General features: G+C 47.3%; 1 protein-coding gene across 1 annotated transcript in view; it reads right to left on the reverse strand.

Annotated features, from left to right (window-relative positions):
• Nucleotides 1–16,483, reverse strand: part of LOC139229609 (erythroid membrane-associated protein-like) — a 42,477-nt gene that overhangs the window by 15,046 nt on the left and 10,948 nt on the right. The window contains exons 3-4 of the mRNA XM_070861117.1: nucleotides 11,567–11,845; nucleotides 10,546–10,674 (exon numbers count right to left, since the gene is read on the reverse strand). Of these exons, the coding sequence (XP_070717218.1) occupies nucleotides 10,546–10,674; nucleotides 11,567–11,845 (408 nt within the window). The remainder of the gene's footprint in view (nucleotides 1–10,545; nucleotides 10,675–11,566; nucleotides 11,846–16,483) is intronic.

Consider the following 16,483-nt stretch of genomic DNA (forward strand, 5'->3'; position numbering starts at 1 on the left):
AACATTGCTGTGAAGCACCTTGGGACGTTTTACTACACTAAAGGCACGATATAAATATACGTTTTATTAGGAGGCAAAGAACAGTTGACAAAGAAAAGCGATTATAATTAGGGATGCTCAAGAGGGCAGAATTAGAGTAGCGCAGACATGTTTTGAGGGTGGGGTGTTGTGGGGCTGGAGGAGATTAGAGAAAGGGAGGGGCCAGGCCATGGAGGGATTTGAAAACAAGGATGAGAATTTTGAAATCCAGGAGTCAATGTAGGTCAGCGAGCACAGTGGTGATGGGTGAGCTGGACTTGGTGCGAGTTAGGACACTGGCAACCCAGTTTTGGATCACCTCTAGTTTACGTAGGGTAGAATGTGGGAGGCCAGTCAAGAGTGCATTGGAGTAGTCAAGTCGAAAGGTAACAAAGCCATGGATGAGGGCTATAGCAGCGGATGAGCTGAGGCAAGGGTAGAGATGGCCAATGTTACGGAGGTGGAAATGGGAGGTCTTAGTTATGCTGTGGATATGTGGTCGAATGCTAATTTCAGGGTCAAATGTGACACCAAGGTTGCGAACAGTCTGGTTCAGCCTCAGACAGACGTTGGGTAGAGGAATAGAGTCAGTGGTTAGGGAACAACGTTTGTGGTGTGGACTGAAAATAATGGCTTTGGTCTACCCACTATTCAATTGGAGAAAATTTCTGCTCATCCAGGACTGGATGCATGAGATAAATAGAATACTGAGTCTTGATTTACAAAGATGCAGGGCGAGATGTCGTATGTAGGACAGCATGTGTTCAGCTAAGGAAGAAATAAAGAAGTTCAGAGCAGCACAGAACATAGTATTATTGATAAACTTGAGCGACTGAGACCAACACTGTAAACCAGTGAACAGACACGTTGCATATCAGACGTTTTTCTTGTACCTTTCCCTGGTGTCAGAAGATCCTCTCTCATATGGGAGCAGTGCTCATGTCTTGGATAGACTGGGATACGTAGAGAACATAAGAAATAGGAGCAGGAGTAGACCATTTGGCACCTCGAGCCTGCTCCGCCATTCAATATCATGGCTGATCCGATCATGGACTCAGCTCCACTTCCCTGCCCGCTCCCTATAACCCTTTACTCCCTAATCGCTCAAAAATCTGTCCATCTCCACCTTAAATATATTTAATGACCCAGCCTCCACATCTCTCTGGGGCAGAGAATTCCATAGATTCACAACCCTCAGAGAAGAAATTTCTCCTCATTTCAGTTTTAAATGGGCGGCCCTTATTCTAAGACTATGTCCCCTAGCTTTAGTTTCCCCTATGAGTGGAAATATCCTCTCTGCATCCACCTTGTCGAGCCACCTCATAATCTTATAAGTTTCAATCAGATCACCTGTCATTCTTCTGAACTCCAATGTGTAGAGGCCCAGCCTACTCAAACTATCCTCATAAGTCAACCCCCTCATCTCCGGATTCAACCGAGTGAACCTTCTCTGAACAGCCTCCAATGCAAGTATATCCTTCCTTAAATATGGAGACCAAAACTGTACGCCGTACTCCAGGTGTGGCCTCACCAATACGCTGAACATTGTAGCAGGACTTCCCTGCTCTTATACTCCCTCCCCCTTGCAATAAAGGCCAACATTCCATTTGCCTTTCTGATCACTTGCTGTACCTGCATCCTAATTTGCATTTCTCTTATTTGTGCCAAAGTGGATAACCTCACATTTTCCCACATTATACTCCATCTGCCAAATTTTTGCCCACTCCCTTAACCGGTCTCTAACCCTTTGCAGATTTTTTGTGTCCTCCTCACAACTAACTTTCCCACCCATCTATATATCATTCACAAACTTGGCTACATTATACTAGTCTCTTCATCCAAGTCTCCTTAAATGTCTGCCACTGCTCATCAACCGTCCCATATTTAGTCTATTTTCCCAGTCCACTTTAGCCAACTCTGCCCTCATACCTTTGTAGTCTCCTTTATTTAAGCTTAGAACCCTGGTTTCAGAACCAACTTTCTCACCCTCCAACTGAATTTGAAATTCAACCATATTATGGTCACTCATTCCTAGAGGATCTTTCACTCCGAGATCATTTATTAATCCTGCCTCATTACACAGTACTGGATCGAGGATTGCCTGCTCCCTGCTTGGTTCAGCAACGTACTGTTCAAGGAAACTATCCCGGATACATAGAAACATAGAAAATAGGTGCAGGAGTAGGTCATTCGGCTCTTTGAGCCTGCACCACCATTCAATATGATCATGGCTGATCATGCAACTTCAGTACACTCTATGAACTCCTCCTCAAGGCTACCCTGACCAATTTGCTTTGTCCAATCAATATGAGGGTTAAAATCACCCATGATCATTGCCGTTCAGACATAATTGGGGAGAAATGTTTCCTATGGAAGAGGCACCTTCAGGAATGGAGGAGACTTGGGAGTTTCAGTGGAGTTCCGTGAGACGAAGCTATCAACAGATGAAGAAGGACCAGGGCTGGAACCATCGAAGGTAATGGGCAGTAGCTTATAATGGAGATGAAGAACTGAAAGAAATGGGAATTTATTCATGAAAGCTGATCGAGAAGTAGAGATCCAGCCATTGCAATGAGAGGAATGGAGGTATGTGAGCTAAGGACATTTGCTGCAAGAGAAGTTGATGAACGTGGCATGAAATAATGAGTAAGGAATGGATATAGTTGGATCATCTTTGGAGGAGTGATTGAGATGGAGGAGAACAGAGTGGGAGAGGGACTGGAGCCTTGAGGAACCCCTGAGTTAATGGAGAGAGTCAAAGATGAGCCTTCAACCACAGCCTAAGTTGAGCAATTTGAGAAGAAACTACACAAGTGTTAACACAGGTAATGGGAGACCACAAACTGCCGGTTTGTCCGGAAGTGCCTGATGTTGGAACCGGTGAATGATTTTGGAGATGTCTACGGCAATGGCAAATGAATCGTCAAAGCACTCAGGAGCAGGAATGCAGCGATGTTTAACAAGGCTAGGTCATTAATGCTACAATCATTCCAAAAACCACAGTGCAATCGTGGGTCAGATCCAGACTTACAAGGATCGAACATTTGAAGAGTTAACGGCAGCTTCTGTCATTTTAGAAAGTTCTAATGCGAGGACAATATGTTGGTAGTTGGAAATCTGGTAGCCTGGTGGGTATGATACAGGACTAGAAACCCAGAGATCGGAGTTCAAATCACACATGGCAGATTGTGAAATTAATCTGGGAATTGGTGGGCTGGCACCAGAAGGAGGAGCACGAGATCTGCAACACTGTTGTAAAAGCCTAACTGCTTCACTGATGTCCTTCAGGGAAGGGAGAGCTGCTGTCCTTGCTGTACATGTGATTACAACTTCCAGCGCGAGCTGCTGCAAGTGTGCGACTATTTTGCGGTGGGCGACTTCAACAAAGCCCAGGCCGCCATTTGGAGCCTGGGCAGGAACATCGGCGGGGCCCTGGTACGGCGGAGGAGCGGGAAAGTCGTGGTGGATGAGCAGCGAGTGATCGTGGCGGAGGCTCGGCTAATGTTTGATGCGCAGGTGCGGTGAGAGATCGTGGCGGAGGAGCGGCAAATGATTCTGGCGGAGGAGCAGAGAGAGAATGTGGTGGAGGAGCGGCAAATGAGGGTACAGGGCCAAGAAGAGCCGAGGGCCCAGGGGCAGCACGGGCCCAGCCCACACTGCGATATGTGTGCGCACTGGGTCCGTGCAGCAGAGCTGGTCTCCAGTCGTCCTGGTTAACCCTTGCCACTGGACGAAGGCCGAGCTCTGTCAAGCCCCGTGTGGTGGCTGATGTGTAACGGTCACCACACGTTAAAACAATCCAGGCTCAGGCATCTTCCACCCTTCAACTGGAATATTGGGTTCTTCATTGAAACATCTGTGAACTCGTGTAGAAGCCAGTCATCCTTGTTCGAGAGATCGCCTATGATGAGGATAACATGTGACTCCAGTCCCACACTGTGTGGTTGGCTCTCAATACCTTCAGGGCTCACACCCCAAGAACAAATAAGGAAAAGATGATCCTACCCAAGGATTGTAGATTCAAGGAAAGGCAGGCTGGGTGCAAGCTGAAGATGCTGGTTATTCACAAAATGATCAACATTAGAGGAGAGGAGAGCAAGACAAGCAGATCATCAGCTTTTCCTTGAGGAGAACCATATCAAGAGGGAAGGGGCAGGTGTGGATAGAAAGATGCAGCAGGTTTGGAGAGACTAGATCGAGTGACTGCTGGAGAGGCAGCAAATCAGCACTTCTTTCATTTAAGGTGTGTTGATGTAGCTGTTCTCACCGGTGGCAGGGCTCAGAGTGATACAATTGATCCTGCGCTGGAAACTGAACCATTCCTGATCAATCTTAATTGAATCGTGTTGGAAAATGTGACTGTAAAAAATCAGGTGAGGAAAATTCTGAATAGCCATTTGTACAAGTACAAGAGAGAGGTGGGGGCCATGGGAATCTATGGCAGCAAGATTACACACTTTGAGACACGGAGAGAAGTATTGGGAAAAAAATTCTACTGAGTGGAAGAAAAAGCCCAGGGCACAGAAACGCTGATTACAACTGAAGATCAGATCCAACAAAATGTCAGGCACAGAAGGAAAACTGTGTCCGGTGTCCTGGTCCTGTGTAATGAGACAGGATTAATAAACAATCTCCGAGTAAAGGATCCCCTTGGAATGAGTGATCATAGCATGATTGAGTTTCAAATTCAGATGGTGGCTGAGAAAGTTGGATCTCTAACCAGCGTACTAAGCTTAAATAAAGGAGACTATGAAGGTATGAGGGCAGAGTTGGCTAAAGTGGGCTGGGAAAATAGATTAAAGTGCAGGACGGTTGATGAACAGTGGCGTACATTTAAGGAGATATTTCACAACTCTCAAAAAATATATTCCAGTGAGGAGGATAGGGTGTAAAAGAAAAGAAAGCCACCCGTGGCTAACTAAAGAAATAAAGGACGGTATCCAATTAAAAACCAGGGCATACAAAGTGGCCAAAACTCGTGGGAGGACAGAAGATTGGGGAGCTTTTAAGAGCCAGCAAAGAATGACTAAAAAAATGATTAAGGGAAGATAGACTATGAAAGTAAACTAGCACAAAATATAAAAACAGATAGCAAGAGTTTCTATAGATCTATAAAAAGGAAAAAAGTGCCTAAAGTAAATGTTGGTCCCTTTGAGGACGAGACCGGGAATTAGTGATGGGGAACACGGAGATGGCAGAAACTCGGAACAAATATTTTGTATCAGTCTTTATGGTAGAGGACACTAACAATATATCAACAGTAGATAGTCATGGGTCTATAGGGAGGGGAGGAACTTAACACAATCACAAAGCAGTAAGATAACGGGACTAAAGGCAGATAAATCCCCTGGACCTGATGGCTTGCATCCTAGGGTCTTAAGAGAAGTAGCGACAGGGATAGTGGATGCGTTGGTTGTAATTTACCAAAATTCCCTGGATTCTGGGGAGGTCCCAGCAGATTGGAAAACTGCAAATGTAACGCCCCTATTTAAAAAAGGAGGCAGACAAAAAGCAGGAAACTATAGACCAGTTAGCCTAACATCTGTAGTTGGGAAAATGTTGGAGTCCATTATTAAAGAAGCAGTAGCAGGACATTTGGAAAAGCAAAATTCAGTCAGGCAGAGTCAGCATGGATTTATGAAGGGGAAGTCATGTTTGACAAATTTGCTGGAGTTCTTTGAGGATGTAATGAACAGGGTGGATAAAGGGGAACCAGTGGATGTGGTGTATTTGGACTTCCAGAAGGCATTTGACAAGGTGGCACATAAAAGGTTACTGCACAAGATTAAAGTTCATGGGGTTGGGAGTAATATATTAGCATGGATAGAGGATTGGCTAACAAACAGAGAACAGAGAGACGAGATAAATGGTTCATTCTCGGGTTGGCAATCAGTAATTAGTGCGGTGCTGCAGGGATCAGTGCTGGGACCCCAACTATTTACAATCTATATTAATGACTTGGAAGAAGGGACTGAGTGTAACGTAGCCAAGTTTATTGACAATACAAAGATGGGAGGAAAAGCAATGTGTGAGGGGCACACAAAAAAATCAGCAAAAGGACATAGACAGGCTAAGTGAGTGGGCAAAAATTTGGCAGATGGAGTGTAATGTTCGAAGGTGTGAGGTCATGCACTTTGGCAGATGAAGTCAAAGAGCAAGTTATTATTTAAATGCAGAAAAATTGCAAAGTCCTGCAATACAGCAGGACCTGGGGGTACTTGTGCATGAAACACAAAAGGATAATATGCAGGTACAGCAAGTGATCAGGAAGGCAAATGGTATCTTGGCCTTGATTGCAAAGGGGATGGAGTATAAAAGCAGGGAAGTCTTGCTACAGTTATACAGGGTATTGGTGAGGCCACACCTGGAATACTGCGTGCAGTTTTGGTTTCCATATTTACGAAAGGATATACTTGCTTTGGAGGCAGTTCAGAGAAGGTTCACTCGGTTGATTCCAGAGATGAGGGGGTTGACTTATGAGGAAAGGTTGAGTGGGTTGGGCCTCTACTCATTGGAATACAGAAGAATGAGAGGTGATCTTATCGAAACATATAAGATTATGAGGGGGCTTGACAAGGTGGATGCAGAGAGGATGTTTCCACTGATGGGGGAGACTAGAACTAGGGGGCATAATCTTAGAATAAGGGGTCGCCCATTTAAAACTGAAATGAGGAGAAATTTCTTCTGAGGGTTGTGAATCTGTGAAATTCGCTGCCTCAGAGAACTGTGGAATCCAGGACATTGAATAAATTTAAGACAGAAATAGACAGTTTCTTAACCGATAAGGGAATAAGGGGTTATCGGGAGCGGGCAGGGAAGTGGACCCGAGTCCATGATCGGATCAGCCATGATCGTATTAAATGGCGGAGTAGGCTCGAGGGGTCGAATGACCTACTCCTGCTCCTATTTCTTATGTTCTTATGTCTTGTGGCTTTGAAGTTCTTCCAGATGTTTTGGGTATAATTGTCTGCGAGGGACACTAGACACCAAAGAATAGAAATTTACTGTGGAATAACATTCTCAGTGCCTCCTTCCCCTTAAATGTTAAATTTGCAGTAATCAAGGAAGATGAATTGCTGAAATCACATTGAGAACGTATCTGTAATTCAAAGCTCACATATGCTGCAATGATTGTCTAAAATGGGCTTCAGCTTCTAACTCTAAAAGCCCACTGATCTGCAGTTTTGTGGGAAATTAACAAAGTTGAGGGATGTGCACACTGATCGAACAATTTAAAAATCCAGAATCTCATGCAATAAAAACAAAACGTGATTGATTCAGTCACCCAAAATCTGCCCTAAACCTATAAGCTTTATCTAAAGAGGAACACAGATTGTCACAGTTCCCACCAACAGCAAGGGGTATTCTAAACGCTGCCTCCTTCTGTGTCTGCCCCTGGTAAATACTGTCTCCTGACGTACAACTGCACTTAACACCCAACTGTCCAGCCTTTGGCCTTCCATTCACCATGACATCTCTCCAGCTACTGATCTGATCAACCACACACTCCCCACCACCTTGATGGCCAAGTCCCTGTTAAAACAATCTCTCTCTCTCTCTCTCGCTCTCTCACCCTGACCATTCCCTCCCTGATCTTCACTCCCTTAAGACCAAAAGATGTAGACTTGAACGGATATTGCGGGCAACTGGTTTAGCCATTCAGCGCTAGATCTGGCTGGCCCACATAAAGCATTACCGGGTCCTCTGCCAAAATCACTCACTATTCCAGAATTATTTTGGATTGTAACGATAAACCCTTTTCTATTCTCCACTGATAACCTTCTTTTTAAACCCTCTCCCCAGTCTCCATCCTCACCTCTGACAGTGAGGATGGGGAACTCATCGACTAAGACTGAGCCATCCGTTTGACCACCTCTGCCTCTTCCCTTCCTTCCCCTAGCCCACCGGGCAAAACTTTCTCTAAGGAAGCCCCCTGCCCTATCCCTGACCTCACATCTTGCTCCAGTCTCTCTCTGATCTCCCCCTCATGACATTTCCAAGCTTATCCTGTCCATGAGACCCACTTCCTGCTCCCTGACCCTATTCCCACCTAACTGCTGACTACCCAACTTCCTTTTCTGGCTCCCATGTTAGCCGACATTGTTAACGGTTCTCTCTCCTCAGGTACTTTCTCCCTCTCCCTCAAATCTGTCATAATCACACCTCTCCTCAAAAAAGATCCTCAATCTCTCCGTCCTTGCATACTACAACCCCATCTCCAACCTCCCTTTCCTCTCCAAAGTCCTTGGACATGTTGTCGCCTCCCAGATCCATGCCCACCTTTCCTGCAATTCCATTTTTGAATCCTCCCAATCTGGTTATGCACCTGCCTCAACACCAAAACGGGTCTTATCAAAATCACAAATGACATCCATTGTGACTGTGACAAAGGCAAACTATATCTTCTCGTCCTTCTTGACTGGTCTGCAGCCTTTGACACGGTTGACCACTCCATCCTTCTCCAACACCTCTCCAGCATCTTCCAGCTGAGTGGGACTGTAGCAGGAGAATCACCTGCAATGGCTTCTCTTCCCGCCCCCCCCCCCGCATCGTTACCTCTGGTGTCCTCCAATGATCTATCCTTGGCCCCCCTCCTATTTCTTATCTTGGCGATATCATCCGGAAACGGGGCGTCAGTTTCCACATGTACACTGATAACACCCAGCTCTACCTCACCCCCACTTCTCTCGACCCCTCTTCGGTCTCTAACTTGTCAGACTGCTTGTCCGACATACAGTTCTGAATGAGCAGAAATTTTCTCCAGTTGAATATTGGGAAGACCAAAGCCATTGTTTTCGGTCCCCGCCACAAACCCCATCCTTCTCCCCAACTTCTGTCTGAGGCTGAACCAGACAGTTCGCAACCTTGGTGTCATATTTGACCCTGAAATGAGCTTCCGGCCACATATCCACAGCATAACTAAAACCGCCTATTTCCACCTCTAACATCTCCCGTCTCTGCCCCTTGCCTCAGCTCACCTGTTACTGAAGCCCTCATCTTTACCTTTGTTACCTCTAGACTTGACTATTCCAAGGCACTCCTGGCTGGCCTCCCACATTCTACCCTACGTAAACTAGAGGTGATCCAAAACTCGACAGCCGTGTCCTAACCCGCACCAAGTCCCGTTCACCCATCACCCCCTGTGCTCGCTGACCCCCGTGTCCTAACCCGCACCAAGTCCCGTTCACCCATCACCCCCTGTGCTCGCTGACCCCGTGTCCTAACCCGCACCAAGCCCCGTTCACCCATCACCCCCCGTGCTCGCTGACCCCCGTGTCCTAACCCGCACCAAGTCCCGTTCACCCATCACCCCCCGTGCTCGCTGACCCCCGTGTCCTAACCCGCACCAAGTCCCGTTCACCCATCACCCCCCGTGCTCGCTGACCCCCGTGTCCTAACCCGCACCAAGTCCCGTTCACCCATCACCCCCCGTGCTTGCTGACCCCCGTGTCCTAACCCGCACCAAGTCCCGTTCACCCATCACCCCCCCGTGCTCGCTGCCCCCGTGTCCGAACCCGCACCAAGTCCCGTTCACCCATCACCCCCTGTGCTCGCTGACCTACATTGGATTCCGATTTAAGCAACGCCTCAATTTCAAAATTCTCATCCTTATTTTCAAATCCTTCCATGGCCTCGCCCCTCCCGATCTCTCGAATCTCCAGCCCTAAAACCCCCCCCACCCCCAAGATGTCTGCGCTCCTCTAATTCTGCCCTCTTGTGCCCGATTTACAATCGCTCTCAACCATTGGTGGCCGTGCCTTCAGCTGCCTGGGCCCCAAGCTCTGGAACTCCCTCCCTAAACCTCTCTTCCCTCCTTCAAGCCGCTTCTTAAAACATACCTCTTTGGTCACCTGCGCTAATTTCTACTTATGCGGCTCAGTGTCGAATCTCATAATACTCCTGTGAAGCGCCTTGAGAAGTTGCACTACATAAACACAAGTTATCATTGTTAGTAGTATTGATAGTTTGATGCTGCTGGCCATTTTGTTTACAATACACTGCAACAGGGGTACCCGAGCTTTTCATCTCCAAGGTCTACAGTGCTGAACACACGAGCCTCAGGAACTACATAGAAAGGTCGCCATTAATTCAGTAGATCTAAAGTTGCTGATAGTGTATCGACCGATCTTGGTGTTCTGGTTCAGGATTTATCACCAATGTAGGAACAGTGCTAAGAACAACCCCCTTTACACCTCCAGGCCCACAAAGTTCAAACAAGTCAAACCAGAAAATGACACGAGGACAAATGAAATGACTTGTCTGAACTTTGTGGGCTGAATTAGCCGGGCTGAGAGTGTGGGGCATAGGCTGGAATTTGGATCCTACAGAACTCGAGTGTAATATCAACTGCTGTTCCCCTCGTTACACTCCTTACAGACTGAGGTTGCATTTTTACATTGTACTCGCAGTTAGATACATTATATCCCCATCAGTAAATCCTAGCACACTTTGTATCGAATCTTAACTATTTATATTTTGCCATAAAGAACTTGAATGTTCAATGCCGAGCAGTTAACATGCTCTTACCTTGGAACAGTTTCCTCTTATTATTGAGCAATTTGAGGATTACCACAATGGCGATCAAGGTGACGATAAGGATTACGATGAATGCAATTTGCCAGCCCGACAAACTTGGTTCCTCTGGGAACAGTTCACCTGCAAATGAATGCACCAGTGTGTGTAAATATCAAGGCAACACAGAAAATGTACCACAGTTGCATTTGGTTTTGTTGCCTATTATTTAACCAGAAATAAGGTAACAATTAGAATCGTAGAAATTTACAGCACGGAAGGAGGCCATTTCGACCCATCGTGTCCGTGCCGGCCGACCAAGAGCTACCCAGCCTAATCCCACTTTCCAGCTCTCGGTCCGTAGCCCTGTGGGTTACAGCACTTCAGGTGCACATCCAGGTACTTTTTAAATGTGGTGAGGGTTTCTGCCTCTGCCACCCTTTCAGGCCGTGAGTTCCAGACCCCCACCACCCTCTGGGTGATGAAGTTTCCCCTCAACATCCCCTCTAAACCTCCCACCAATTACTTCAAATCTATGCCCCGTGAGTGTTGATCCTTCTGCTAAGGGAAATAGGTCCGTCCTATCCACTCTATCCAGGCCCCTCATAATCTTATACACCCTCAACCTCCTCTGTTCCAAAGAAAACAAACACAGCCTATCTAATCTTTCCTCATAACTAAAATTCTCCAATCCAGGCAACGTTCTCGTAAATCTCCAGGTAAATTTAAAATTCAGCGACTAATTTCTATATCCACATAATTACATGAAGGTATAGAAATAGAACCTGCTGTCCTCTCAATTATAACAAATTTAAAAGCAGCAATTGAGAAGTATTCTCATGGAAAACATGATACACCACCAATCAACGGCAAAAGAGCTCCTTTATAGTGGCTCAAATAGTCCAGCAGATGAACGACAGTCCCGGGCAGCTGACCACCTGTCCATTGATTGACCCCGACTTTGGTTCCTGTAACAAGGAGAAACAACACAATGCACGAAATATCTTCATTGATGTGTTTAATCTTGTTTGCTGACCTGATATTTCAATCATGGCCTCTCCCTCGGTTTTCATTCCTTCACTGTGAACAAGACAGGCATATTTATTGTTGGAAGCGTTCGCTGTGATGTGACTGAGGACAGTGAAAACATCCTTCGGATCCTCAGTTTCCTTAGAGTTGGATGAAATCAGCCTGTTTCCATCACCATCTTGCCACAATATTTGGAGGTTAGAGGACGAGCTCCTGCTTTCACAGCGGAGTCGGATGTTCCTGCCCTGAAATCCATCCATGCGAATAACAGGTTGGCTGCCAAGGGCTGAAATGTAAACTTTACAGTCAGAAAATTTCATAAAGCAAAATGCCTCTTACGATAAAGATCTCAGGATGCATTTATCATTGATTTTTTTTGTACAATGGGGAACAGGCGAGACAGACCATAAAAACACATGTTGCACCAGTTACAGGAACAAGTTTTCAAATGTTGTCAGACAGCACCATTTCCCTCACCAGCCGCCTTTTACCTGAACTATTGGCAAATTCAGAGGACATTTCTGCTGTGAGTGCAGACGTATCATATCGAACTCTTACAGCTAGCTGACAAAGAGAAACTGAGAGCTTCCTTCATCGTCTGCATTTCAGTCTGGGGATTAGAGGAAATAAAAGGAAGAGACTTGCAGACAATGATCCCTTTTTTTTTTGAGTGCATGGTCCTTTTAAGAGTTGTGCGGTCCAATTTCTGCACATGCATGGTTATTCCCATTGTAGAGCTGGCAAGTGGCCTGCGTGGGAACCGCAGACAGCTGTACAGCTTATAGGACCATTGCTTGTTTATACATCATCATCATAGGTAGTCCCTCGAAATGAGGATGACTTGCTTCCACACCAAAAAAGGGATGAGTTCACAGGTGTTTCAATGAAGGACCTAATATTCCAGGTCCCGAACTACAATTGAAGGGTGGAAGATGCCTGTGCATGGATTGTTTTAACGTGGGGTGACCGTTGCACACCAGCCACCACACGGGCTTGTCAAAGCTAGGTCTTGGTCCAGTGGCAAGGATTAACCAAGACGACTGGAGACCAGCTCTGCTGCACAGACCTAGTGCGCACACATATTGCAGTGTGGACTGGCCCGTGCTGCCCCTGGGCCCTCGACTCTTCTGGGCCTCGATCACGTCCCTCTACAAACTCTCGCCGCTCCTTCGCTATGCATATACGTAGCCCCTTTCTCGACCTTGGGACATGCCAAAAGGCTTGCGTAAAAAAGTTTTTCTTCTGTCAATGACCGTAAATCTGTGACCCTTGGTTCTCGATCCTTCCGCCAATGGGAACAGTTTCTCTCCTACTCTGTCCAGACCCCTCATGATTTTGAACACACCTATAAAATCTCACAACCTCTGCTCTATGGAGAGCAACCCCAGTTTCTCCAGTTTATCTACACAACTGAAGTCCCTCATCCCTGGAACCATTCTTGTAAATCTTTTCTGCACCCTCTCTAAGGCTTCCTAAAATGCTGTGCCCAGAACTGGACACAATACTCCAGTTGAGGGCGAGCCAGTGTTTCATAAACGTTTATCATAACTTCCTTACTTTTGTACAGTTATACCTCTTTTTATGAAGCCGACCACAACCAACGTTGAACAACTCTCGAGTCGCAGATTAGAATGTGCCACCGACAGGTACTTACCCCACAGATCCAAAACTCGCCTTACCGCATCAGCGGACTCAACCCAACTGAAGATTGTGCAGCAGAAAGTCTCCTCCGACATTCTGGGTGCGGCAAGCAAACCCTACCACATCCAGCAAACCCCGAAACCGCGATCTACCGTTAACTGTCACAAGGATTGGTAAGCATAGTCCCTGCCTGCCCTGGAGTTAGGTATTGGGAGGTGGGAGGTGTAATCCTACTATAACGCTCTTTGAATGTTGTGTATCTGTAAAGCATGCACTCCCATGTTCCGCCACCAGGGAGCACATCCCCTGAAGTCCCAAGGGATCCCAGCATCCCTTGGGAGCACTGTATATAAGCCGGCCCCTAAGGCCTGTTCCTCACTCTGGAGTGTCTTATTAAAGACTGAGGTCACTGTTACTTTAACCTCCCTGTGTGCAGTCTCATCTGTGTTAGGAACACAATAACTGGCGACGAGTATGCGAATCCAACGCAAAGATGCAGCAAATTGTGGGCATCCTGGAGAAGTTCTCGGAGGGTGATGACTGGGAAGCCTATGTCGAACGGCTAGACCAGTACTTTGTAGCCAACAAGCTGGACGGAGAAGGAAGCGCTGCAAAAAGGAGAGCGGTCCTCCTCACGGTCTGTGGGGCACCGACCTACAGCCTCATGAAGAATCTTCTGCCTCCGGTGAAACCCACAGATAAGTCGTATGAGGAGCTGTGTACATTGGTTCGGGAGCATCTTAACCCGAGGGAGAGCGTGCCAATGGCGAGGTATCGGTTCTACACGTGCCAGCGATCTGAAGGTCAGGAAGTGGCGAGCTACGTCGCCGAGCTAAGGCCACTTGCAGGACAATGTGAATTTGATGGCTACCTGGAGCAAATGTTCAGAGACTTTTTTGTACTGGGCATTGGCCACGAGACCATCCTACGAAAACTTTTGACTGTAGAGACACAGACCCTCAGTAAGGCTATTGCGATAGCACAGGCGTTTATGTCCACCAATGATAACACCAAACAAATCTCTCAGCACACAAGTGCGAGCAATGTTCATAAATTAACTGCGAGCAAAAATGTACAGGGCAGAAACCACGAGTCTGCAACTGCCAGCAGGCCTCAGGTGACCCAGATGACTGAGTCCGCAACAAAGGATGAATGCAAGGCAATTCACACCTTGTTGGCGTTGTACAGGCTTCCATTCAGCCTATTCATGCCGCTTCAAAGGGTATGTTTGCAAGAGCTGTGGAACAATGGGGCACCTCCAGCAAATGAACTGCAAGCTCTGCAAAACCTGCTAACCACCACGTGGCAGAGGAAGATCGGTCCATGGTGGATCAAAGCAATTTCGAGCCTCAGAGAGGAGGCAGATGCTGAAGTACATGGGGTGCACACATTTTCGACGAAATGTCCACCTATAATGCTAAATGTAAAATTGAATGGCTTACCCATAGCCATGGAACTGGACACTGGCGCTAGCCAATCCATCATGAGTAAAAAGATGTTTGAGAGACTGTGGTGCAACAAGGCACTCAGACCAGCCCTGAGCCCCATCCACACGAAACTGAGAACGTACACCAAAGAGCTCATCACTGTCCTGGGCAGCGCCATGGTCAAGGTCACCTACGAGGGCACGGTGCACGAACTGCCACTCTGGATTGTCCCGGGCGATGGCCCCACACTGCTTGGAAGGAGCTGGCTGGGCAAAATCCGCTAGAACTGGGGTGACATCCGAGCGCTATCACATGTCGATGAGGCCTTATGTACCCAGGTTCTTAACAAATTTCCTTCCCTTTTTGAGCCAGGCATTGGAAACTTTTCCGGGGCGAAGGTGTGGATCCACTTGGTCCCAGAGGCACGACCCATTCACCACAAGGCCCGAGTGGTACCTCACATGATGAGGGAGAGAGTAGAAATCGAGCTGGACAGGCTGCAACGCGAGGGCATCATCTCCCCAGTGGAATTCAGCGAGTGGGCCAGCCCGATTGTTCCAGTACTCAAAAGTGATGGCACGGTCAGGATTTGCGGCGATTATAAAGTAACTATTAATCGTTTCTCGCTACAGGACCAATACCCGCTACCTAAGGCAGACGACCTATTTGCGATGCTGGCAGGAGGCAAGACGTTCACCAAGCTCGACCTGACTTCGGCCTACATGACGCAGGAGCTGGAGGAGTCTTCGAAGGGCCTCACCTGCATCAACACGCACAAGGGACTGTTCATCTACAACAGATGCCCATTTGGAATTCGGTCGGCTGCAGCGATCTTCCAGAGAAACATAGGGAGCCTACTCAAGTCGGTACCACACACGGTGGTTTTTCAGGACGACATATTGGTCACCGGTCGGGACACCGTTGAGCACCGACAAAAGCTGGAGGAAGTCCTCCAGCAACTGGATCACGTAGGCCTACGGCTGAAGAGGTCGAAATGTGTCTTCATGGCAACAGAAGTGGAGTTTTTGCAGAGAAAGATCGCGGCGGGCGGATTTCGGCCCACAGATGCCAAGACAGAGGCTATCAGGAACGCACCCAGGCCACAGAACGTCACAGAGCTGCGGTCGTTCCCGGGACTCCTCAACTATTTTGGTAACTTCCTCCCGGGGTTAAGCACCCCCTTAGAGCCCCTACATGTGTTATTGCGCAAAGGTGAGAACTGGGTATGGGGAAAAAAACAAGTAATTGCATTTGAGAAAGCCAGAAACATTTTATCCTCCAACAAGCTGCTTGCATTGTATAACCCGTGTAGAAGACTCGTGCTAGCATGTGATGCGTCGTCGTACGGAGTCGGGTGTGCATTACAAGCTAACGCTGTGGGGAAGTTGCAACCTGTCGCCTATGCCTCCAGGAGCTTGTCTAAGGCTGAGACGGCCTGTGGCATGACTGAGAAAGAGGCATTAATGTGTGTGTTCGGGTAAAGAAAATGCATCAGAACCTGTTTGGCCTCAAATTTGAGCTGGAAACCGATCACAAGCCCCTTATATCCTTGTTTGCTGAAAACAAGGGATAAATACTAATGCCTCAGCCCGCATACAAAGGTGGGCACTCGTGCTATCAGTGTATAACAATACCATCCGCCACAGGCCAGGCACCGAGAACTGTGCGGATGCTCTCAGTCGGCTACCATTGCCCACCACGGGGGTGGAAATGGCGCAGCCTGCAAACTTGTTGATGGTCATGGAAGCATTTGAAAATGATAAATCACCTGTCACGGCCCGCCAGATTAGGCCTTGAACCATCCAGGATCCTCTGCTGTCCCTAGTAAAGAATTGTGTACTGCATGGGAGCTGGGC

The sequence above is a fragment of the Pristiophorus japonicus genome, chromosome 19 (genome assembly GCF_044704955.1).
Source record: "Pristiophorus japonicus isolate sPriJap1 chromosome 19, sPriJap1.hap1, whole genome shotgun sequence".
Taxonomy (NCBI): domain Eukaryota; kingdom Metazoa; phylum Chordata; class Chondrichthyes; family Pristiophoridae; genus Pristiophorus; species Pristiophorus japonicus.